The sequence below is a fragment of the Neophocaena asiaeorientalis genome, unplaced genomic scaffold (genome assembly GCF_003031525.2).
Source record: "Neophocaena asiaeorientalis asiaeorientalis breed wild unplaced genomic scaffold, Neophocaena_asiaeorientalis_V1.1 scaffold54, whole genome shotgun sequence".
NCBI classification, from domain to species: domain Eukaryota; kingdom Metazoa; phylum Chordata; class Mammalia; order Artiodactyla; family Phocoenidae; genus Neophocaena; species Neophocaena asiaeorientalis.
Genome location: NW_020174938.1, coordinates 1,762,908 through 1,780,561, shown reverse-complemented (window position 1 = coordinate 1,780,561; position 17,654 = coordinate 1,762,908). Strand labels below are relative to the sequence as shown.

Sequence of the window (17,654 nt, the reverse complement as noted above, 5' to 3'; positions counted from 1 at the left end):
GGAACAGGATTTTCAGGAGCAGGTGTGTGGGAGTGGGGAGAGGATCTGAGAAGGTACTGAGTCACACTGGAGAGATGTATAAAATGTATCTCGGGACTTCCCTGGTGGCACAGTGGTTAAGAATCCACCTGCCAATGCAGGGGACACGGGTTTGAGCCCTGGTCCGGGAAGATCCCACATGCTGCGGAGCAACTAAGCCCATGCGTCACAACTACTGAGCCCACGTGCCACAAATACTGAAGCCTGCGCACCTAGAAGCCACCGCAACGAGAAGCCCACACACTGCAATGAAGAGTAGTCCCTGCTCACCGCAACTAGAGAAAGCCAGCACGCAAAAACAAAGACCTAACACAGCCGAAAAATAAATAAAATTAATTAATTAATTTTTAAAAATGCATCTGGGTGGAATGGGTAGAAATGTCCAGGTGACAGCTGGAAGTACTGGTTTGAAGCTCAGGAGAATGGTGAGGGCTAGAGTTCTAGATCTGGGACCACTGGTATGCAGATGCTATTCTGAAGCCATAAAAGTGGAAAGACTTACTTGGAAAGGTATACAGTGAGAACAAAGTCAAGGACAGAACTCCAGGACACCCTTAAAGGTATGAGACAGGAAGAGAAAACAGGCGGAAGGAGGTGAGAGTTACCAGTGTAAAGAGGCCAAGGACAGAGAGAATTTCAAGAGAGACTGGCCAAATGAGCTTGTGCATCACAAGCAGCAGGCATATCGTGGGCCCATGGCTCCCGAGAGACCACAGGATCCAAGAGTGAGGAGGCGCCTGGGACTGCGGGGGTGACAGTGTGTGGAAGCGACTTTAAGTTCTTGGCGCTCCTTCACCTGAGATACCCTCTCTTGCCATATGCCAGGCTTTCTGCTCTCAGCTCAAGCCCTTCCTACCACGGGACTCTGCCTCATTCCTCCTCAGATCCCTCACAGATCCTTTTGGCAAGTTTTGACTGCCCTTTACGCACCACGGCATGCTGTCATGATCAGCGAGCATTTCTTAGCTCTCCTGCCAGATTACAAGCTCTGACAGGCCATGTGCCCATTTATCTTGGTCACCTGCACAGGATCTTGGAGCAGCAGTGGCTCAGTGATGTGCAAAAACATGTCAGCATCTCAAAGGAGCACTGCTGGACGGGTCACACCTTGCTAATTAATGTGCACGGCACTCTTTTCTTGAAGAAGCAGCAGGTACCCCTTGTTTGTCCTGGTTAAATATTACCATTTCTCTGAACCCAGGATCATCCTACACCAAGTGGCTCCAAAGAAAACTTAATAGTATAGGGTCAAAGTTCAGCTGTGTCTCTGGCCAAGTGCTTTCGAACACCCAGCCTGGCTCCAGGCGCCAACCATAAAGTCAGGGACACCTGCCTCACCCCCCGCCCCCATCTGGGCAGCTGTCTGGGGACAGTTAAACTATATGAACCTTGCCATTTTCAAATTTCTCGAGACAATGCTCCTGTTCCACAGGAAAGTTCTACCAGGTCCAACTGGTGGTTTTGAGAATTCCCAAAGGTACAGTCGAGCTGGAGCCCACCCTCTCTGGGAAGTGACAAAGCCCTCAGTGTCTGTGCAGGGAACTTCATGTAACTCTGTTCACACCCAAATCACGTTTCTGCCACCACTTTCTCCTCCCACAGGAGAGAAACGTTTTAAATCCTTGGAAGCAGCCACACCACTGAGATTATCTTTTAACTGCAAGGAGGCAACGTGTGAAAGTGATATGGTGTGATTTGGCAACTCATGAACGCTGAAAGGCTTTCTCTGTTCAGCACCACCAGCTAGTCCACTCCCCCTCCTTGAGATCAATGCCGACTGCCTGGGGTAACCTGGCAGATACACCAAGTAGGAAAGCAGCCCAGGCATTTGCCTGGGTGAGCTGCTTGTTAGTGGACTGCTGAAAAAGAAAACGGGGGTACAATGCCTACCTGTAGCCCTCAACCTCTTCATCACCCAAGACTTTCTGAGAAAATTTTGGCAACAGACATGCTGGAAAGAAGGACCTGCATACCCAGATGGTACAAAGCAGATGTGCCATAATTCACAGAGGGATTAGGGAGTGCCAGTGGAGGTTGGGAAATCAGCCACACTTGGCTTGCAGTTTCCTGCTTCCTCCTAGGAGTTTGGTAAAACCTCTTCTGCACTCTTGTGACAATTTTCCACTCATAGTGTTACTGTGCAGGAAGTGTTCTAATAATCCCACTGTAACTATACACAAGGAGGGGATCATAAAAACCCATGCCCACAGTTTGGGGTGGGGATGAGAGTAGGGTATACCTAAAGAACATTTATAAGGAAGTCAGCTTAAAGGCGCACCAGGAGCTTCAGGGGATATTACAAGAGTTAGCAGAAAAAGGATTCCGTGGCTGAATAACTCTGAGAAAGGCTGGGTCAAACAAAGTTGAGCAAATATCTTTATTGTAGGATTTCTTGGAGCCTTTAACAAACTAAAAAGCCTGGTCAAGTTTCAAGAAAAATGATTCCTAAACGTATTGGACCACAGAACCCTGAGCACCTTTCAGGACTGGTATTACTCAGAACACATGCTGCATTAAAGTACCATCTTAAAAAAGCACAATACAATCCATATTATTCCAGCCCCACCCACTGAACAACAACAAAAAAGCTTACCTAATATTAATTTGTTGGGCTAAGTAACACCAAGGCAGTTTAAAACTTTTGAAACAGCACTGTCCTGAGAATGAGACCTGGATCTGAGTCCCTTCCTGCTTCAAATTAGCTGGTGACTCTGGTATGTCCCATCCTCCCTGGGTTCTTGGTTTCCTCATCTCTAAACTAAAGGGTTAGAAGAGATTTCTGAGGATGTCCCAGCTCTAAAAGTCAACCATGGACTCCAAACACTAAGTACATTTTTATAAACCACCATGGAGGAAAACAAAAAGGCTCTGCTCTGAAGGCCGGCTAGGTGTGACAGTTTCTGAGCCTATCTCCTCTCCACCTGCTCTCTCCTGAGCTCTGTGCCAACACCCTAGGTAAATGAAGCTGGGTTCACACCCAGTCACCCAAGGGCTACACCCTCCCAATGTCCCAGCTCTGGCAGTCAGGGAAGCAGACACTACCATCACAAGGAGAGGGAGGGCAGCTTTCCAGGAGAAGGAGATCTGGGGCCTCACACCCAAATCTCCTTCTCCCCACACAGCTGTGTGCCAAGAGGGAAAACCCAGCCCAGGGCAGGAGGAGCAGAATCGCAGCCAGCCAGCTCTCTTCTTCCCACACAGGCTTCCCCTCCAGATGTTGCTCTTTAAAGGACCACAGCTGCTTCCTGTCCTGCCATATCCTGGGGCTGCCTGATGGACAGACTGTCTTGCTTGAATGCAGAAGTTACTTCTACCACAGTTTGCACAATCATTTCTGGGGTTTGAGATACGGTTTAAGACTTTCAAGCTGCTATTTATACAGAGAAAAATTTAGGCCAACTATCTGTCCCACTGCTAGCACTGAAGACAAGCTCTCTGCATCTTTGGACAGCTGACTGCCTCTGTCAGATGGCAGCAGACATTTTATTTCTGATTCTGACAGGATTAAAAAAAAAAAAGAAGAAAGAAAAAGGCACATCATTACACAGCACACATACCAAAAGGCTACTAGATCCTTACTAAAACTCAAACTCCAGTAACATACAGCAGTTTTATAACTAAAGCAAAACAGTTACCTGAAGACACTGGCAGAAGAAAAAAAATGCAAATGTTCTTTCTTTACTGAAATAGAGATGACTGCATTACATAAGAGATAAAGTCCTCCAAATAGTTCTGTCAAGAAGCATTAAGCTACATGAGGAATGTTAGGAATTCCCTGAGGTTACAAAGCTATCAAAATTTGCCTTGAGGGCTCCCAGTGGCTAAGTCACCTTGCGACCAGGAAAGAGACTTAAAGTTTTTACTCTCAGACATTCATTCTAGTCTCCTTTGTTTGTTCTAACTCCTGAAGGGATTCAAGGTGGGAAAGCTCATGCTGTGAGTTGCAGGAAGGACCCCTCCAAGAACTTCCCCTACACCTGCAGGAAACTTAAAGTTGCCAGTGACCAAAATAAAGTACAAGCAGGATGGGTTCATGTGCCTGGTGACATCCTGACAAAGCAGAAAGCTCAGGCCTCATAAATCACCAGTCAGCACAAGCAAGCTTCCCTAGAACTGGTTTTGAGCAGACATGAAACAAGAGGCATAGGAACTGTGGAGCTAACAGGAGTCCCAATCTTTCATCATGGAAAAGAATAGCCTTGTGCTCTTAGCTCAAAGGCGGAAGAGTTTTGGCTTTAAATAGGAAGTCTCTTTCTTCCTCGGTCGATTGTTCAAAAGGTGAGGCCAGCTCATAGGTCAGTGCATCTCAACTACCCTGCCACCATACAGAGGGCCATCAGACCAACATTCATTGTACTTCAAGACCCTCTCCTCCCTCCCTAACCTGGGCTCTCACATCTAGCCAAAACCCAGTCCAAACTAGATCCATGACCAAGGTGTAAAATTGTTATCAAGGCCGTATTTCAGCTTGGGTTACCAGCCTTCCTTTCCTGACAAATCTCAGGGGCTCTCCTATACCTTATAGACTAGTTGGCGGTGTGTATGTTGCGGGGGGTGGTGTTCTTGGGATTTTCTCACATTTCTCCATCCCACTAGAGGGTTCCACCTCCTCATTATGTTGCTGTCACCCCCTCTCCTAAAGTGACTCAAGGCTGGTGTCTCTCCAAGACTGCGGGACGTGGTAGCCACACATCCCCCTCAGGTGAAGTCGCTTCTTTCCCTGAAGCTGGGGGTCTCCCTGATCGTGTCTGCGCCAGTCCCCTTCCCCAGCAGTGTCCAGTTAGAGGGACTACGTCCCGGGACCTAGACAGTCCCACCTCTTCCCAGAGTACAGCATCCCGCCCCCTCCGCTAGTCCACCTGCTGCTAGTCCCGCCCCCCAGACGCTACGATAGGCCATCCCTCAAAGCCCGCTCTCCCATTGGGCAGACGGCCCGTCCCTCCTACGCCACGTCTCCCAGCTCTGGCGAAGAGGCCCGGGCGGCGGCCTTCGGCACTAGACAGCGCTGTAAGATTAGGGCTCTACCTGGAAGGGGTTTACGTCCACTGGGTCCGCGAAGGGGTTGGTGTCGAAAGACGACATGGCGGTCGGGGACCGACGGGGAAGCTCCGAGAGCGCTTCTGCCTCCGGGCACCCAGACCCAGCGGCGCTCTGCGTGTAGACCCTCCACTTCCGGGAGCGAGGCAGCCGTTCTAGCGCAGGCGCAGCGTCCTCTCAGAGGGGCGTGGTCATGTGACATCACAGAAGTCCGCTCCGCCCTCCTGCTCAGCCCACTGTGGAGCTGCGGGAGGGCGTTTCGCTTCCATCGGCTTTTTTGCTGTGCCTGTGCTTCAGGGTTTGGGGAGCCCCCGAGGGATTTGGGAGACTGAGGAGGGGCTGGAGCCGTTCCCAACTGCCTCTCGGTCAGATAGGTTCCAACATGGTATTGGGAACTCCCTAAGTGGAGTTGGAAACTTAACCCCTTTGCTTTCTTGGAGGGCAAGTTTGGGAAGCGCGCACTGGTTTAGGCAGGGGACAGAAGTTCGAGCCAACGACGGGAGCGGGGGATGGAGTTCCTGACTCGAGAGGACTTCGCCAAGCTAGGAAACGGTTCTGGTGGTAGGGGCCGAGCAGAGAGGTTCTTTTCGGAACCACACTGAGCCCTGCCTCTCTTAGGCCTTGCCCCCGGATGTCAAGTTTTATCGTTTTAGGGATGAGGATCCCTGAGCCCAGACAGGTTTAGGGCCTGAGCTGGGATTAACCTGGGCATCAAGCATTTATTAAGTGAATGAGGGAGTTCAGCAGTAGAGCCATCAAGCATGGGGGAGATGGCTGATTCACGCTCTGCAAACCCATGTTATTTATTCATATCTTTGTATATTTCTGCGGCCTCTGAATCCAGCCACTGTCATCCCTTACCCTGGACAAGTGCAGGGCTGCTAATTGGTCTATTGTTGTTCATGTTGTAACTAGAGATCCATTCAAAGGGGGCAAAATTACTACGGAACTTTCTGTTTAAAATCCTTCACTTATTTTCCATGAAGGCCCAAATTCCTCGTTTGGCCTCTAGGACTTGCAAGATCTGTGCCCCACCTATCAATCCTTCCCATTCCTTCTTGTGCCTACCCCACCACCACATCCCACACCGCTGTGCATTCTAGCCCTGCTAGTGGCTTTTCAGTTCCTCAAACTTCCCTTGTTCCTCCCTGCCTCAGGGCCTTTGTACTGGCCTTTCCCTCTTCCTGGTATGCTCCTAGCCCATGCCCTCCTCAACCCCTAGTTAACCCCTGCTTATCTTTCAAATCTAGGCATACAGCCCTCTTGCTCAGGAGTGGTCTCTCTCCACCATAGATTAGAGCACTCTTCCCCCACAACATAAGCTCTTCTATTACCCCGTGCTTTTCCCTCATAATACCTATTGGCAGGTTGTAATTACATGCTTGTAAAGGTGGTTATTTATGTCTGTCCCTCCCACCAGATTGTAATCTCCACAAGCGCAGAAGCAGCATCTGTTTTGCTCACTGTTGTATTTCTGGCACTAACATAGTACCAAGTAGATGATAAGCATTTAGTAAATATTTTACCATTTCCCTCATCCACTTTTCTTAGGGTCCAGCTCAAGATTTTTTCAGGAAATGTCCTGAAGTGGGGGAATGGTAGGGATCTGTGTTTGTGTCCCCTTAGAAACTACTTACCCGTAAACCCCCCCCACCATGGCTACCCCTTTTTGGGCAGTATAAGGAAAACCTCTCATGTTTCTCCTTTACTAGTCACACAGGACATTTCTGTGACCAGACATGTGGAGTTTTCTTCCCCACACTAATCAATTTTCTGATACCAGCTGGGTGTCATTCAATTTAGTCTGACACTATCTACCTGGAGTTAAGGTCAGATCCCACAAGTTAAGTAAGCACTCAGTCTCACAAGATTGCCTCCACTTCAGAGGCCAATTACAAGTCCGGGTGTCATGTCATCACCTGTACCTCTATAAACCTGGGTTCCCACTACCCCCTCCTTAGGTTCAATAATTTGCTAGAATGGCTTCCAGAACTCAGAGAAACACATTTACTGGCTTATTATATAATAAAGGAGATGATAAAGAATTCAGATGAATGGCCAGTTGAAGAGATACATAGGGTGAGGTCTGGGTTCTGAGCGCAGGAGCTTCCTGTCCTTGTAGAGCTGGGGTTTGCCACCCTTCTGGTAAGGAGATGTGTTCAACGGGGAAGCTCTCTAAACCAGTAGTTCAGGTTTTTTTGTTTTTTGGGGTTTTTTTTGCGGTACGCGGGCCTCTCACTGTTGTGGAGCACAGGGTCCGGACGGACGCGCAGGCTCAGCGGCCATGGCTCACGGGCTTAGCCGCTCCGCGGCATGTGGAATCTTCCCAGACCGGGGCACGAACCCATGTCCCCTGCATCGGCAGGCGGACTCTCAACCACTGCGTCACCAGGGAAGCCCTCAGGTATTTTTATGGAGGCATCATCATGTAGGTGTGATCAACTGTTAATTCGATCTCTCCCTTCCCTGTAAGATGGGAGGTGTGGCTGAAAGTTCCAAGCTTCTAATTGTGGCTTAGTCTTTCTGGTGACCAGCCCCCATCCTGATGCTATCCAGGAGGCCACCGCCACCAACAGTTGTCTCATTAGGATAAAAGATGCTCTGATCAGCCAGGAAATTCCAAGGGATTTAGGAGTTCCGTGTCAGGAACCAGGGTCAAAGACCAAGTATTAGAACAAAAGATGCCCCTAGTACTCTTACTGCTTAGGAAATTATAAAGGTTTTAGGAACTCTCACCAGGAGCCAGTTATTCTATCACAGTACCACAGGCAACACACAGAGATCTTTGCTGTCTGCAGCCTGAGAGGAGAGCAGTCCACACAACATGAGGCTGTCCTGCCTCCTCCTTGTCTGCCCAGCCTCATACATTGCTGGACTGTTGAAGAAAGAATGGAATTTGATATCACCAACATGAAGCTTATCCACCCATCTATCTCTGAAGACTCCTGGGATCTGTCTACTTCCCTCTGAGAGAGACATCATACATTTATTCAGTCATTAACTTGTTCAACAAGGGAGGAGGTATAGCAGATTGGAACTCTATGCTCTTGGACCTGTTAACTCTCCAAGACCCATTTTTCTCATCTCGAAAATGGGGCTAATGACAGTACCTATCTCATAGGGTTGTCCTGAGAATTCTTGAAAAGGGCTAGCATAATCGTTAGTACATAACAAATAAATGTTAGCTGCTGTTATTGCTTGAGCATCAGCTGGGCACTGGCAGAAATGTGAAGCTGAATTAGACGTATGGTCTAGAAGGAGAGAGAGGAAAGCAGATCATCGCTAGATAACAAAGTGTGATCAGTTCTATTAGACGTAGACAAGCAAGAGTTAAGGGTGAAAGGTTCTAGGTTCTCCAAACAACCTAGTTTCCCTTCTAGATATATTTTTCTGTGTGTAGGGAGGGTGGTAAGGGGTGGGGGCTCTGTCCCAACAATCTAAGTTCTTCCTTCCCTGTGCAGAGGTACTGTGAGGAAGGGACTCTAACTTGACTTCAGTGATGGTGATAGTGGGAGGTGCTCTAAGAACTCCCTATGCCTAGACTGATCCCTCATTCTTCTCCCAGAAGGTTCATATTGCTGGAGAAGTGGGGATGAGAGGAAGGAGAGGTATTCAAAGTTAGGAGGTATGTGAGATGTGCTGTTTGTATGGTTCATTTTCTTATTCCTTAGTGTATCGTGAAGCTTCCTTTGAAATGCAGGCTGATTTATCTGAGCCAGGGGACCGTTAGGGAGGTCGATGTCCATAGCTGGGCAGAACATTGCAGAGAAAACAGTACCCCTCTTTCCCCTGGACATGTGTGGTAGAGGCCATGGGAATCAGTGTGGGAGGAAAGAGGAGGCAGAGTCAGGATTATAGGCCCTTACTCCAGGTTCCCTGGAGCTTTGGCTGCTATGCTCCTGGGCCCCTCCAGCTGGCTGCCCTCTTCCTGGGCTGTTGACTGAGGAAATCCGTATGTCAGAGCCTTTCTGTCCAGGATGTAGCAAGATTACTCCACAGCCAAGGCCAAGCCCAGCCTTCACAATGCAGGACTCCTGGTGACTTCCCTTGACTTCTGTGTGACTTGTGAACAGCTCAGCCTGGAGGAGAAGCTAGGGTTCTGAGTCCTGCAGTACTTAGGGCAGGAAGAATCAGAGGAGCACCAAGCACTGACTGCCTTCCTGAGTCCCACATCATCCCATCTCACCCTCCAACAAGCCTGTCAGTCCAGCATTATTATCCCCATTTTACAGAGGAAGAAACTGAAACTCAGATTAAGGGCCTTGCATGTGACATTTGCCATCATCATCAAACATTAGAGAGTTCCTGATTAGATCATAACAATTCTTTGCTCAAACCGGTTAATGAAAAACTGAAGTCGTGACAATAGCCTACAAAGTTCTGCCCATTGCCTTTCCTCTCTAACAACCTCACTTCCACCCTTCCTGCTCACTCTGCTCCAGCCACTCTGGCCTCTTTGCTATTTACTCCGTAAAATGACAGGCACATTTCCACGTTCCCACCTTAGGGCCTTTGTTTTTCCTTCACAAGAATGTAAGCTCTACAAAGGCAAGGTAATCGTCATCTCGTTCTCGGATGTATCTCCAGCCCTCAGAACAGTCCGTGGCATTTACCAGGTTCTCAATAAATGTGTGCCTGGTGAATGAATGAATAAATGAATACTGAGACCTAAGATTGCGGGCTGGAAGCCTCTGGACTGGAGGGTATTCGTTCTGAGAGCTGAAGGGTGGAAGAGGGATTCAGAGTGCGGGGAGTGGCCACAACGGGCGAACGGGTCTCCGAAAAGGCGCTCGAGAAACTACATTTCCCATGAAGGTCTGGGGGCAGAGGGGCCGAGGGTGCTGCCGGGAAAAGTATACGTGCTAGAAGCCAGGGCTGGTGCCGCGAAGATGGCCGCTCAGAGAGGTGGGCTGTTGGCTGGGGTGCCAGCGAGCGTGGGGGTGGGTCGCGTCCTCGGACCCTTCCCGACTTGATATACCAGGTAGAACCCACCCGCGGGGCTCTGTGGAAAGATGGATGGGCGCCGGGCAGAGGAGGGGGCACCTGCGATGGGAATTGAGCCGTAATTGCAGCCCTCGAAGGAGGGTCTTGAGGGAAGAGGGCTGCGCGTGGGTTACTTCGAGACCCGGTGCGGTGGAAATAGATTCCTGCCACCCTCTCCCCGTCACCGTAACGCAACTATCTGCCTCACGTCAGCAGATCTTTACTGCCAGTCTTAGAGATGGGAACATCGAGGTCTGCAGAAGGGTCTCAACTAACAACCTACAAACCCCTTATTTGACTCTATCCCCCAGAGAGAACCCTCAGCTAGGGTGTAGTTTCCCCGGGACAGGAGGGTCAGGCCTCAGGAGTGGAGTGGAAACTGACGCTCTGTCTGTACCCCCAGTATTCCCACTTTCCTGTGTGGTGCAGCAGTATGCCTGGGGGAAGATGGGTTCCAACAGTGAAGTGGCTCGGCTGCTGGCTAGCAGTGACCCACTGGCCCAGATCTCAGAGGACAAACCATATGCAGAGGTGAGACCCGGGCTGTATTTTAGCCTACTTTACCAGCAGGTGGGACCAAGGTACTCCTCCACTCAAGGGGCCCCAGGCAAGTCATGTGAATCAGCTGGGAAGGGAAGACAGGAAAGAGAGAGGAGGCCTCCTTGGCTTTTGAGATCTGTGCAGGTTGATGAACCCACATGGTAGCACTAGAAGAAGTGAGGTTTTTGTCATAATAGACTGGAATTTCCCAAGAACTGTCAGCACTTACTGACTTTTATTTTATTTTATTTATTTATTTATGGCTACATTGGGTCTTCGTTGCTGTGCGGGCTTTCTCTAGTTGCAGTGAGCGGGGGCTACTCTTCGTTGTGGTGCACGGGCTTCTCATTTCGGTGGCTTCTCTTGTTGCGGAGCACGGGCTCTAGGCACGCGGGCTTCAGTAGTTGTAGCTCGCGGGCTCTAGAGCGCAGGCTCAGTAGTTGTGGCGCACAGGCTTAGTTGCTCCGTGGCATGTGGGATCTTCCCGGACCAGGGATCGAACCCACATTTCCTGCTTTAGAGACGGATTCTTAACCACTGCACCACCAGGGAAGTCCCAGCACTTACTGAATTTTAATTCAGCCCTCCTTGACAATTTACTTTGACTAAGTTTGACATTTTTTTTTTTTTTTGTGGTACGCGGGCCTCTCACTGTTGTGGCCTCTCCCGTTGTGGAGCACAGGCTCTGGACGCGCAGGCTCAGCAGCCATGGCTCACGGGCCCAGCCGCTCCCCGGCATGTGGGATCTTCCCGGACCTGGGCACGAACCCGTGTCCCCTGCATCGGCAGGCGGACTCTCAACCACTGTGCCACCAGGGAAGCCCAAGTTTGACATTTTTAATAACCTAAAATATATATTTTTCCTTCCCATTTAGTAGAGAAAAAGCCAAAGCACAGGAAGGCTTAGCCTCTACTTCTGAGACTAGAATAAATGAATGTTAACCCCTCACAGAGCCACCTGAGAGTCAGAGCTTTTCAGTGACCTTGACAATGCAGTTTCATTCTCCTCACTGGACAGACGAAGAAACTGATACCCAGAGACAGGAAATAACTAGCCCAAGCCTCCACAGCTGGTTGGAGGCAGAGCCTGGACTAGAGCTTGGGTCTCCTGACTTCTGGTGTTCTGGGTCTACTGCTCTCATGTATGTGTGTGATGGTATGAGCATTTATACCCGGCCTTGGGAGTCCCATTTGAGAACTTGGCTGCCCTGTGGGTAGCACAGGGTAGCGGATTGGGGCAGGCCAGTGGGTGGTGCCAGCTTCTTCCTTTTTCCCTCCCAAGTTTCCTGTTTTTACAGCTGTGGATGGGGACCCACCCCCGGGGAGATGCCAAGATCCTTGACAACAGCATCTTGCAGAAGACCCTAGGCCAGTGGATTGCTGAGAACCAGGACTGCTTGGGTTCGAAGGTCAAGGACACCTTTAATGGCAAGCTGCCCTTTCTCTTCAAAGTGCTCTCAGTCGAAACGGCCCTGTCTATCCAGGCACACCCTAACAAGGTACAGGATCAGGGTAGGGCACAGAGGTCAGGGTAGAGAAGAACTTATGTCAAGGCCCTCCCACAATGTTTACTGCTGCTTTTACCCTGCCCATGCCAGGCTCCAGCCCCAAATTAAATCCAAGCCTTCAACCCCCAATTTAGCTCTGCCAAGCCAATTGCTGGTGACACATGTGGCAGCTAAGTTTAAGTGGACAGCTGACCAGCCTGTGCCAGGAGAGCTTCTCCACACTTGTTCCTGGGCTCCCCTCAGCTAACCCAGGACTATTCATATCTGCCATTTTTCCACCTGGCTCTCTCAAAGAGTTTACCTTCCAAGGCAGGGCAAGTACCCTAGTCATTGCCTCAGCTCCACTCCCATGTCTTTCTGCACAAGCCCATGAGTCACAGCCTAAGCATTTGTGTGTCCAAACTCCTCATTTCTAGATGAGCAAAGTAAGACCCAGAGAAGAGAGGGATTTACCCAAAGTCACACAGCTTGTTAGTGTCAGAGCTTGGCTTGGTGTTTGGATTTCCTGATTCGCAGTCCTCTTAAAGCCTGCCTCACCTCTCCCCCACAGTTGGTCCATGTGCCTGCCTTGGGTTGGCTGAGCCCTGAGTTTCTGAATTATGCCTTGACTGGGCTCAGTGCCAGAGGTAGGAAGCTGACCGGGGAGTGTCGAGAGCAAGGTCTGGGTGAGACTGGTGTCTTCCTAGATGAGGGCTGCACCTTAACCATTCTCTTCCCTGACCATCCCACAGGAGCTGGCCGAGAAGCTGCACCTCCAGGCTCCACAGCACTACCCCGATGCCAACCATAAGCCAGAGATGGCCATTGCCCTCACCCCCTTCCAGGGCTTATGTGGCTTCCGGCCAGTTGAGGAGATTGTGACCTTTCTGACAAGTAAGGTTGGGCAAAATGCTGAGAGCATGCATATTGGCCTAGGATGCATGGGCAGCCCAGGGCAGAGCTGGAACAGTGGCAGAGAACAGAGGCTGAATGTCACAGGAACTGAGGGGCTGGTTGGCCTCACGAATTCTTGACACTCCGAGGGCAGGCCCATGAGACCAGGCTCAGGTGTGATTGCTGAGGGTTGGTGGTGAGCAGTCGCTTTTCACTACAAAGCTTGCATAGCATTGCCTGGCTCCTTGGTTAGGGATGAGATGGGGAGGCCTCCTCCAGCTTCCCACTTTTGCCCGTTCCAACTTTACCATTCCTGATATGGGCCCCGGCCTGACCTTCCTGCAGAGGTGCCCGAGTTCCAGTTTCTAATTGGAGATAATGCAGCAACACAGCTGAAGCAGAGCCTGAGCCGTGACTCCCAGGCTGTGGCCTCTGCTCTGCAGAGCTGTTTCTCCCACCTGATGAAGAGCGAGAAGAAGGTAGTGGTGGAGCAGCTCAACCTGTTGGTGAAGCGGATCTCCCAGCAAGGTAGGTGTCTCAGGCCTGGGTGCAATGCCCCGTCCTGGGCCTCTGGCACAGACACTAGGCTGTGGGGATAGGGTTCTCAACCCCTTTGTTCAAGTACAGCACCAAAATGGGCCTGACTTAGATGGCCTGTTAGTGACTTAGCATTTCTTTCCCAGTCTTTGTGGAACAAGGCCCTAGGTTGAGTGCTGCTTCTAGCTGCTCTCCATGGAGTGTTTTATATTTTGGGGCTAGAGAGCAGGAAGGAGATGAAGGGATCCTTTCTCTCCTCCAAAGGCCTGAAGTCCAGAGCTCTCAACCAGTAGATCTTTCCTTAAATACCTGCTCTGTGCCCAGCCTTGCGCTAAGGAGAGTTCAGGAAATGACTGTGATGGGTATGGTTGTGTCACCTTTGGGTTGGAGAGTCAATACAAGCAGTGAAAAACAAGGCAGAATGGACTCTTCTGCTGGGAGCTTATATGGCACACGTGCTGAGGCCCCAGCTCCTTTTCCAGGCAAGCCCAGAGCCCTTCTGGTTCTGTTTCTACCCATTTCCCCTACTACCTTTGACCCACAGGGAACTATTTATTTTACCCAAGCATATCCTACGTTTTGTTTTGTTTTTTGCTGTCTTCTCTGCTTGCATGCCTCTCCCTTTAGGGCTTCTTGCACTCACAGTAGAGCTGATTACTTCTGCTCAGAGCTCCCATAGCACCCTGTTCATACGTCAGGTATAGCCCTTAACACCTGTGTGTAGATATCATCACATGCACACCTGTTAAAACTGGAGCTTTCTCTAGGCCAGGGACCTGTCTCCTTGACCTTCGTGTGTCCCCACAGTGCTTAGCACAGAGTAGGCATTCAGCATGTGTCTGTATGAAGACTCAAAACAACCCTCCAATCCAGACCAACTGGTCTCTTCATTGTGGCACTGACACACTCTGCTTTTACTTAGAGACACCCTCCCCCTTCTCTCCACAGTCAAGGAAGCCCAGCTCACCACCCTCCCCTCCTCCCCCCAGTCCCCAAGAAGCCTTCTGCCACCACTCTTGCTCAGGCTGAGCTCATCTCCCCTGCTCAGCCTCCAGGACACATTTTAGCCCTTGGTTGCATCCTGCCTCATGCTGTCTGGGGTGACCAACCATGTCAGTTTGCCTGGGACTGAGTGATTTTCAGTGTTAAGGGAAAGGCCTGGGCTAACTGGGACAGTTGGTCACCCCACATGGAACCCTTGGGTTATCTCCTAACTAGATTTTAAACTTCTAGAGCAGAGGTTATCAACCAGGGGACACTGACAGTCTGGAGACATTTTTGGTTGTCAAACCCAGGTTTGGGGTGCCAGTGGTATCTCGTGGGTGGAGGCCAGGGATGCTACTGAGCATTCTGCAGTGCACAGGACAGTCCCCACAACAAAGAATTACCTGTCCCCAAATGTCAATAATGCTGAGGTTGAGAAACACTGTCTAAAAGGACTACACTCTAGCCCTTTTAGTGCCTAGTAGAGTGGTGGGCATATAGATAGTCAAAATGGGGAAAACGGCCATCTGTGTAGGCTGGAATATCAAGGGAGGCTGGCCCCCAAAGGGTGGGGGATGTGACGAGGAGAATATGCCCACCAGTTTCTGGATTCCTTGGGTAGGGTCTTCTCCAGGACTCTCCTTGGCCAGGGTGGGGCTGTGAACACCACTGAGGGTTCCTAAGTGGCCTTGGGGTGCTCTGTGACCCTCAGTGGCTGCTGGAAACAACATGGAGGACATCTATGGGGAACTCTTGCTGCAGCTGCACCAGCAGTACCCAGGTGATATCGGATGCTTTGCCATCTACTTCCTGAACCTGCTTACCCTGAAGCCGGGGGAGGCCATGTTTCTGGAGGCCAACGTGCCCCATGCCTACCTGAAAGGAGGTGAGCCGCATTTCAGCAGTGAGCCCCACTGCCATCCACCTCAGGCCTTGTTTCACCATCTGGACAAAACAGGAGCGGGTGGTTGAGGAGACCACTTTTAAAGTCCCATCCAGCTCTGACCTCCCAGGGTTCCTGGGGTCAGCAGGGAAGTGACCAATAGGGATGATGAATGCCAGCTTGAGTTGGACAACTGCTTGGATCCTCACACCAGCCCTGTGAGGTCATGATGCTCTCATGTTAAGACCTGTCAATATGTGTGGGAACCACAGTTTGAATCCAGGCTATATTGGATCAAGGCCATTGTTCTCTTCCCTGCCTTCACATGTCTGTCCTGTCTTTGCAGAGATTTTATGTTAAAAAATACATTGCCGGGCTTCCCTGGTGGCGCAGTGGTTGAGAGTCCGCCTGCCGATGCAGGGGACACGGGTTTGTGCCCCGGTCTGGGAAGATCCCACATGCCGCGGAGCAGCTGAGCCCGTGAGCCATGGCCGCTGAGCCTGTGCGTCCGGAGCCTGTGCTCCGCAACGGGAGAGGCCACAACAGTGAGAGGCCCGCGTACCGCAAAAAAAACAAAAAACCCAAAAAAACACATTGCCACAGAACGGTGTCACATTTTGACTGTTGGCCGTTTATCTACTCGTGGACAGGATTCTGTGGTAGAAGGGGAAAATATAAAGTCTCCAGAGGGTTAGGGCTCCTCCAGGGGATAAACATGACTCCCCTTGACAATGGTGGGTGACGTGTCACCTGTTTTGGTATCTGTTATCTTAGCCCATTCTCACAGAAGACGCAATTCACATATTTTTATCTAATTCTACAGAGAGCTCATGGCACTCAAGTTAGAAGGCCCTGCCCTGGAGAGCCAAATTCCAAGGCATCCTTCATTAGCTTACCACATGACAACTGTCTGTCCCCAGACTGCGTGGAGTGCATGGCATGTTCGGACAACACGGTGCGTGCTGGCCTGACACCCAAGTTCATCGATGTGCCAACTTTGTGTGAAATGCTCAGCTATATCCCCAGCCCCAGCCAGGACAGGCTTTTTCCTCCAGCATGGAGTCAGGAAGACCCCTACCTCTCTATCTATGATCCCCCTGTGCCAGACTTCACCGTTATGAAGATGGAAGTGAGTGAGGGCTGTGGTGGGTGTTTTTTTGTTTTGTTTTGTTTTTGTGGTGGGTGTTTTTTGTGTGGCATGAAGAACACTGGCAAGGGCCACAATGTGGAGTATACCTGGGGCTGGGTTTCCTTTCTGCCAAGCTCGCGTGATGGGAGAATGGCCACAGGGCCTGTCTGTGGCTCTCTGCACCAGGGACCAGACAAGGGCCTCCGTGCTGACAAAAGCCCGAGCCGTGGGGAGAAGGTGGCAGAGCTCTCCCTCTCGCTGTCCTTGGGGTTGTCTCGGGACCCCTGTGAGCTAACAGCAGCTCAAACCCTGCTCCATCTTGCTGTTTCTTTCTGCCCAGGTGCCTGGCTCCGTCACTGAATATAGGGTCTTGGCGCTGGACTCTGCAAGTATCCTCCTGATGGTGCAGGGGACAGTGACAGCCAGCACCCGCACAGCCCAGGCCACAATCTCCCTGAAGCGTGGCGGGGTGCTCTTCATTGGGGCCAATGAGAGTGTCTCACTGAAGCTCACACTGCCTAAGGACCTGCTGATGTTCCGTGCCTGCTGCCTGCTGTAGAGGCCACAGACTTCCTGGCTCTTCTCTGCCAGTCACCCTACATCCTGGCCAGCCTCACCTCCTCAGGCCCAGCCCAAATCCCTTCCCTGTTCCAGGCTCTTTGGGTATACCCTGAAAGAGCTGGGGTAGAAGAGCTTGAAGTCAGTGACTCCTGAGCAGGCCTAGGCTGAACCGTCTTCTTCCTGGTAGGAGGGGCCCACGTGAGAACTGAGGGCTGATACTCCCCTTATATTCTTGCCACCACTGAGCCGGGCTCTCCTCGATGCACGAAGCTGCAGCTGTTCCAGCCTATAGCATTAGGCAGGGTGGTGAAATCTATGATTAGCTCAGTATCAGTCACGGCAAGATAGGTAATTAATTTGGAAGAACAGGGTTCTGGCCCCGGGACTGCCCATTTCCTCAGTGCAGAGAAGGAGGGAAAAGGGTAGGCCTGTGGACTAATGTTGCTGTGTCAAAGCAATTAAAGATCACCTGTGTTGAGGCCTGTGGGCTAAAGAGTACTCAGCCTTTGCCATTCCAGTCCCTGAAGCGGGCTGAAAGAGCCCTCCCTGGATGTTGTCCGGTTTTTGCTTTATTCCTGTT

At 50.8% G+C, this 17,654-nt stretch overlaps 2 protein-coding genes across 10 annotated transcripts in view; one reads left to right on the top strand and one right to left on the bottom strand.

The window, feature by feature from the left end:
* The window catches only part of SCAMP2 (secretory carrier membrane protein 2), a 21,256-nt gene extending 16,029 nt beyond the window's left edge, over positions 1 to 5,227 (bottom strand). For both annotated transcript variants that reach the window (XM_024761741.1, XM_024761742.1), the window contains exon 1: positions 5,065 to 5,227. In XM_024761741.1, the coding sequence (XP_024617509.1) occupies positions 5,065 to 5,121 (57 nt within the window). In that variant the 5' untranslated portion in view covers positions 5,122 to 5,227. The remainder of the gene's footprint in view (positions 1 to 5,064) is intronic.
* A 4,709-nt stretch (positions 5,228 to 9,936) lies between these two features.
* MPI (mannose phosphate isomerase) lies at positions 9,937 to 17,572 on the top strand. Of its 8 annotated transcripts, none has more exons than XM_024761765.1 (8): positions 9,937 to 9,981; positions 10,463 to 10,590; positions 11,898 to 12,098; positions 12,839 to 12,980; positions 13,326 to 13,508; positions 15,214 to 15,387; positions 16,305 to 16,513; positions 16,854 to 17,572. In XM_024761765.1, the coding sequence occupies exons 1-8, from the start codon at positions 9,966 to 9,968 to the stop codon at positions 17,070 to 17,072; spliced, it is 1,272 nt and encodes a 423-aa protein (XP_024617533.1). In that variant the 5' UTR covers positions 9,937 to 9,965; the 3' UTR covers positions 17,073 to 17,572. The 8 variants fall into 8 exon arrangements, with proteins under 8 accessions (XP_024617533.1, XP_024617535.1, XP_024617539.1 ...); XM_024761767.1 differs by having other exon boundaries at positions 9,944 to 9,981; positions 11,882 to 12,098; XM_024761768.1 differs by having other exon boundaries at positions 9,962 to 10,057.
* Positions 17,573 to 17,654: the final 82 nt, after the last annotated feature.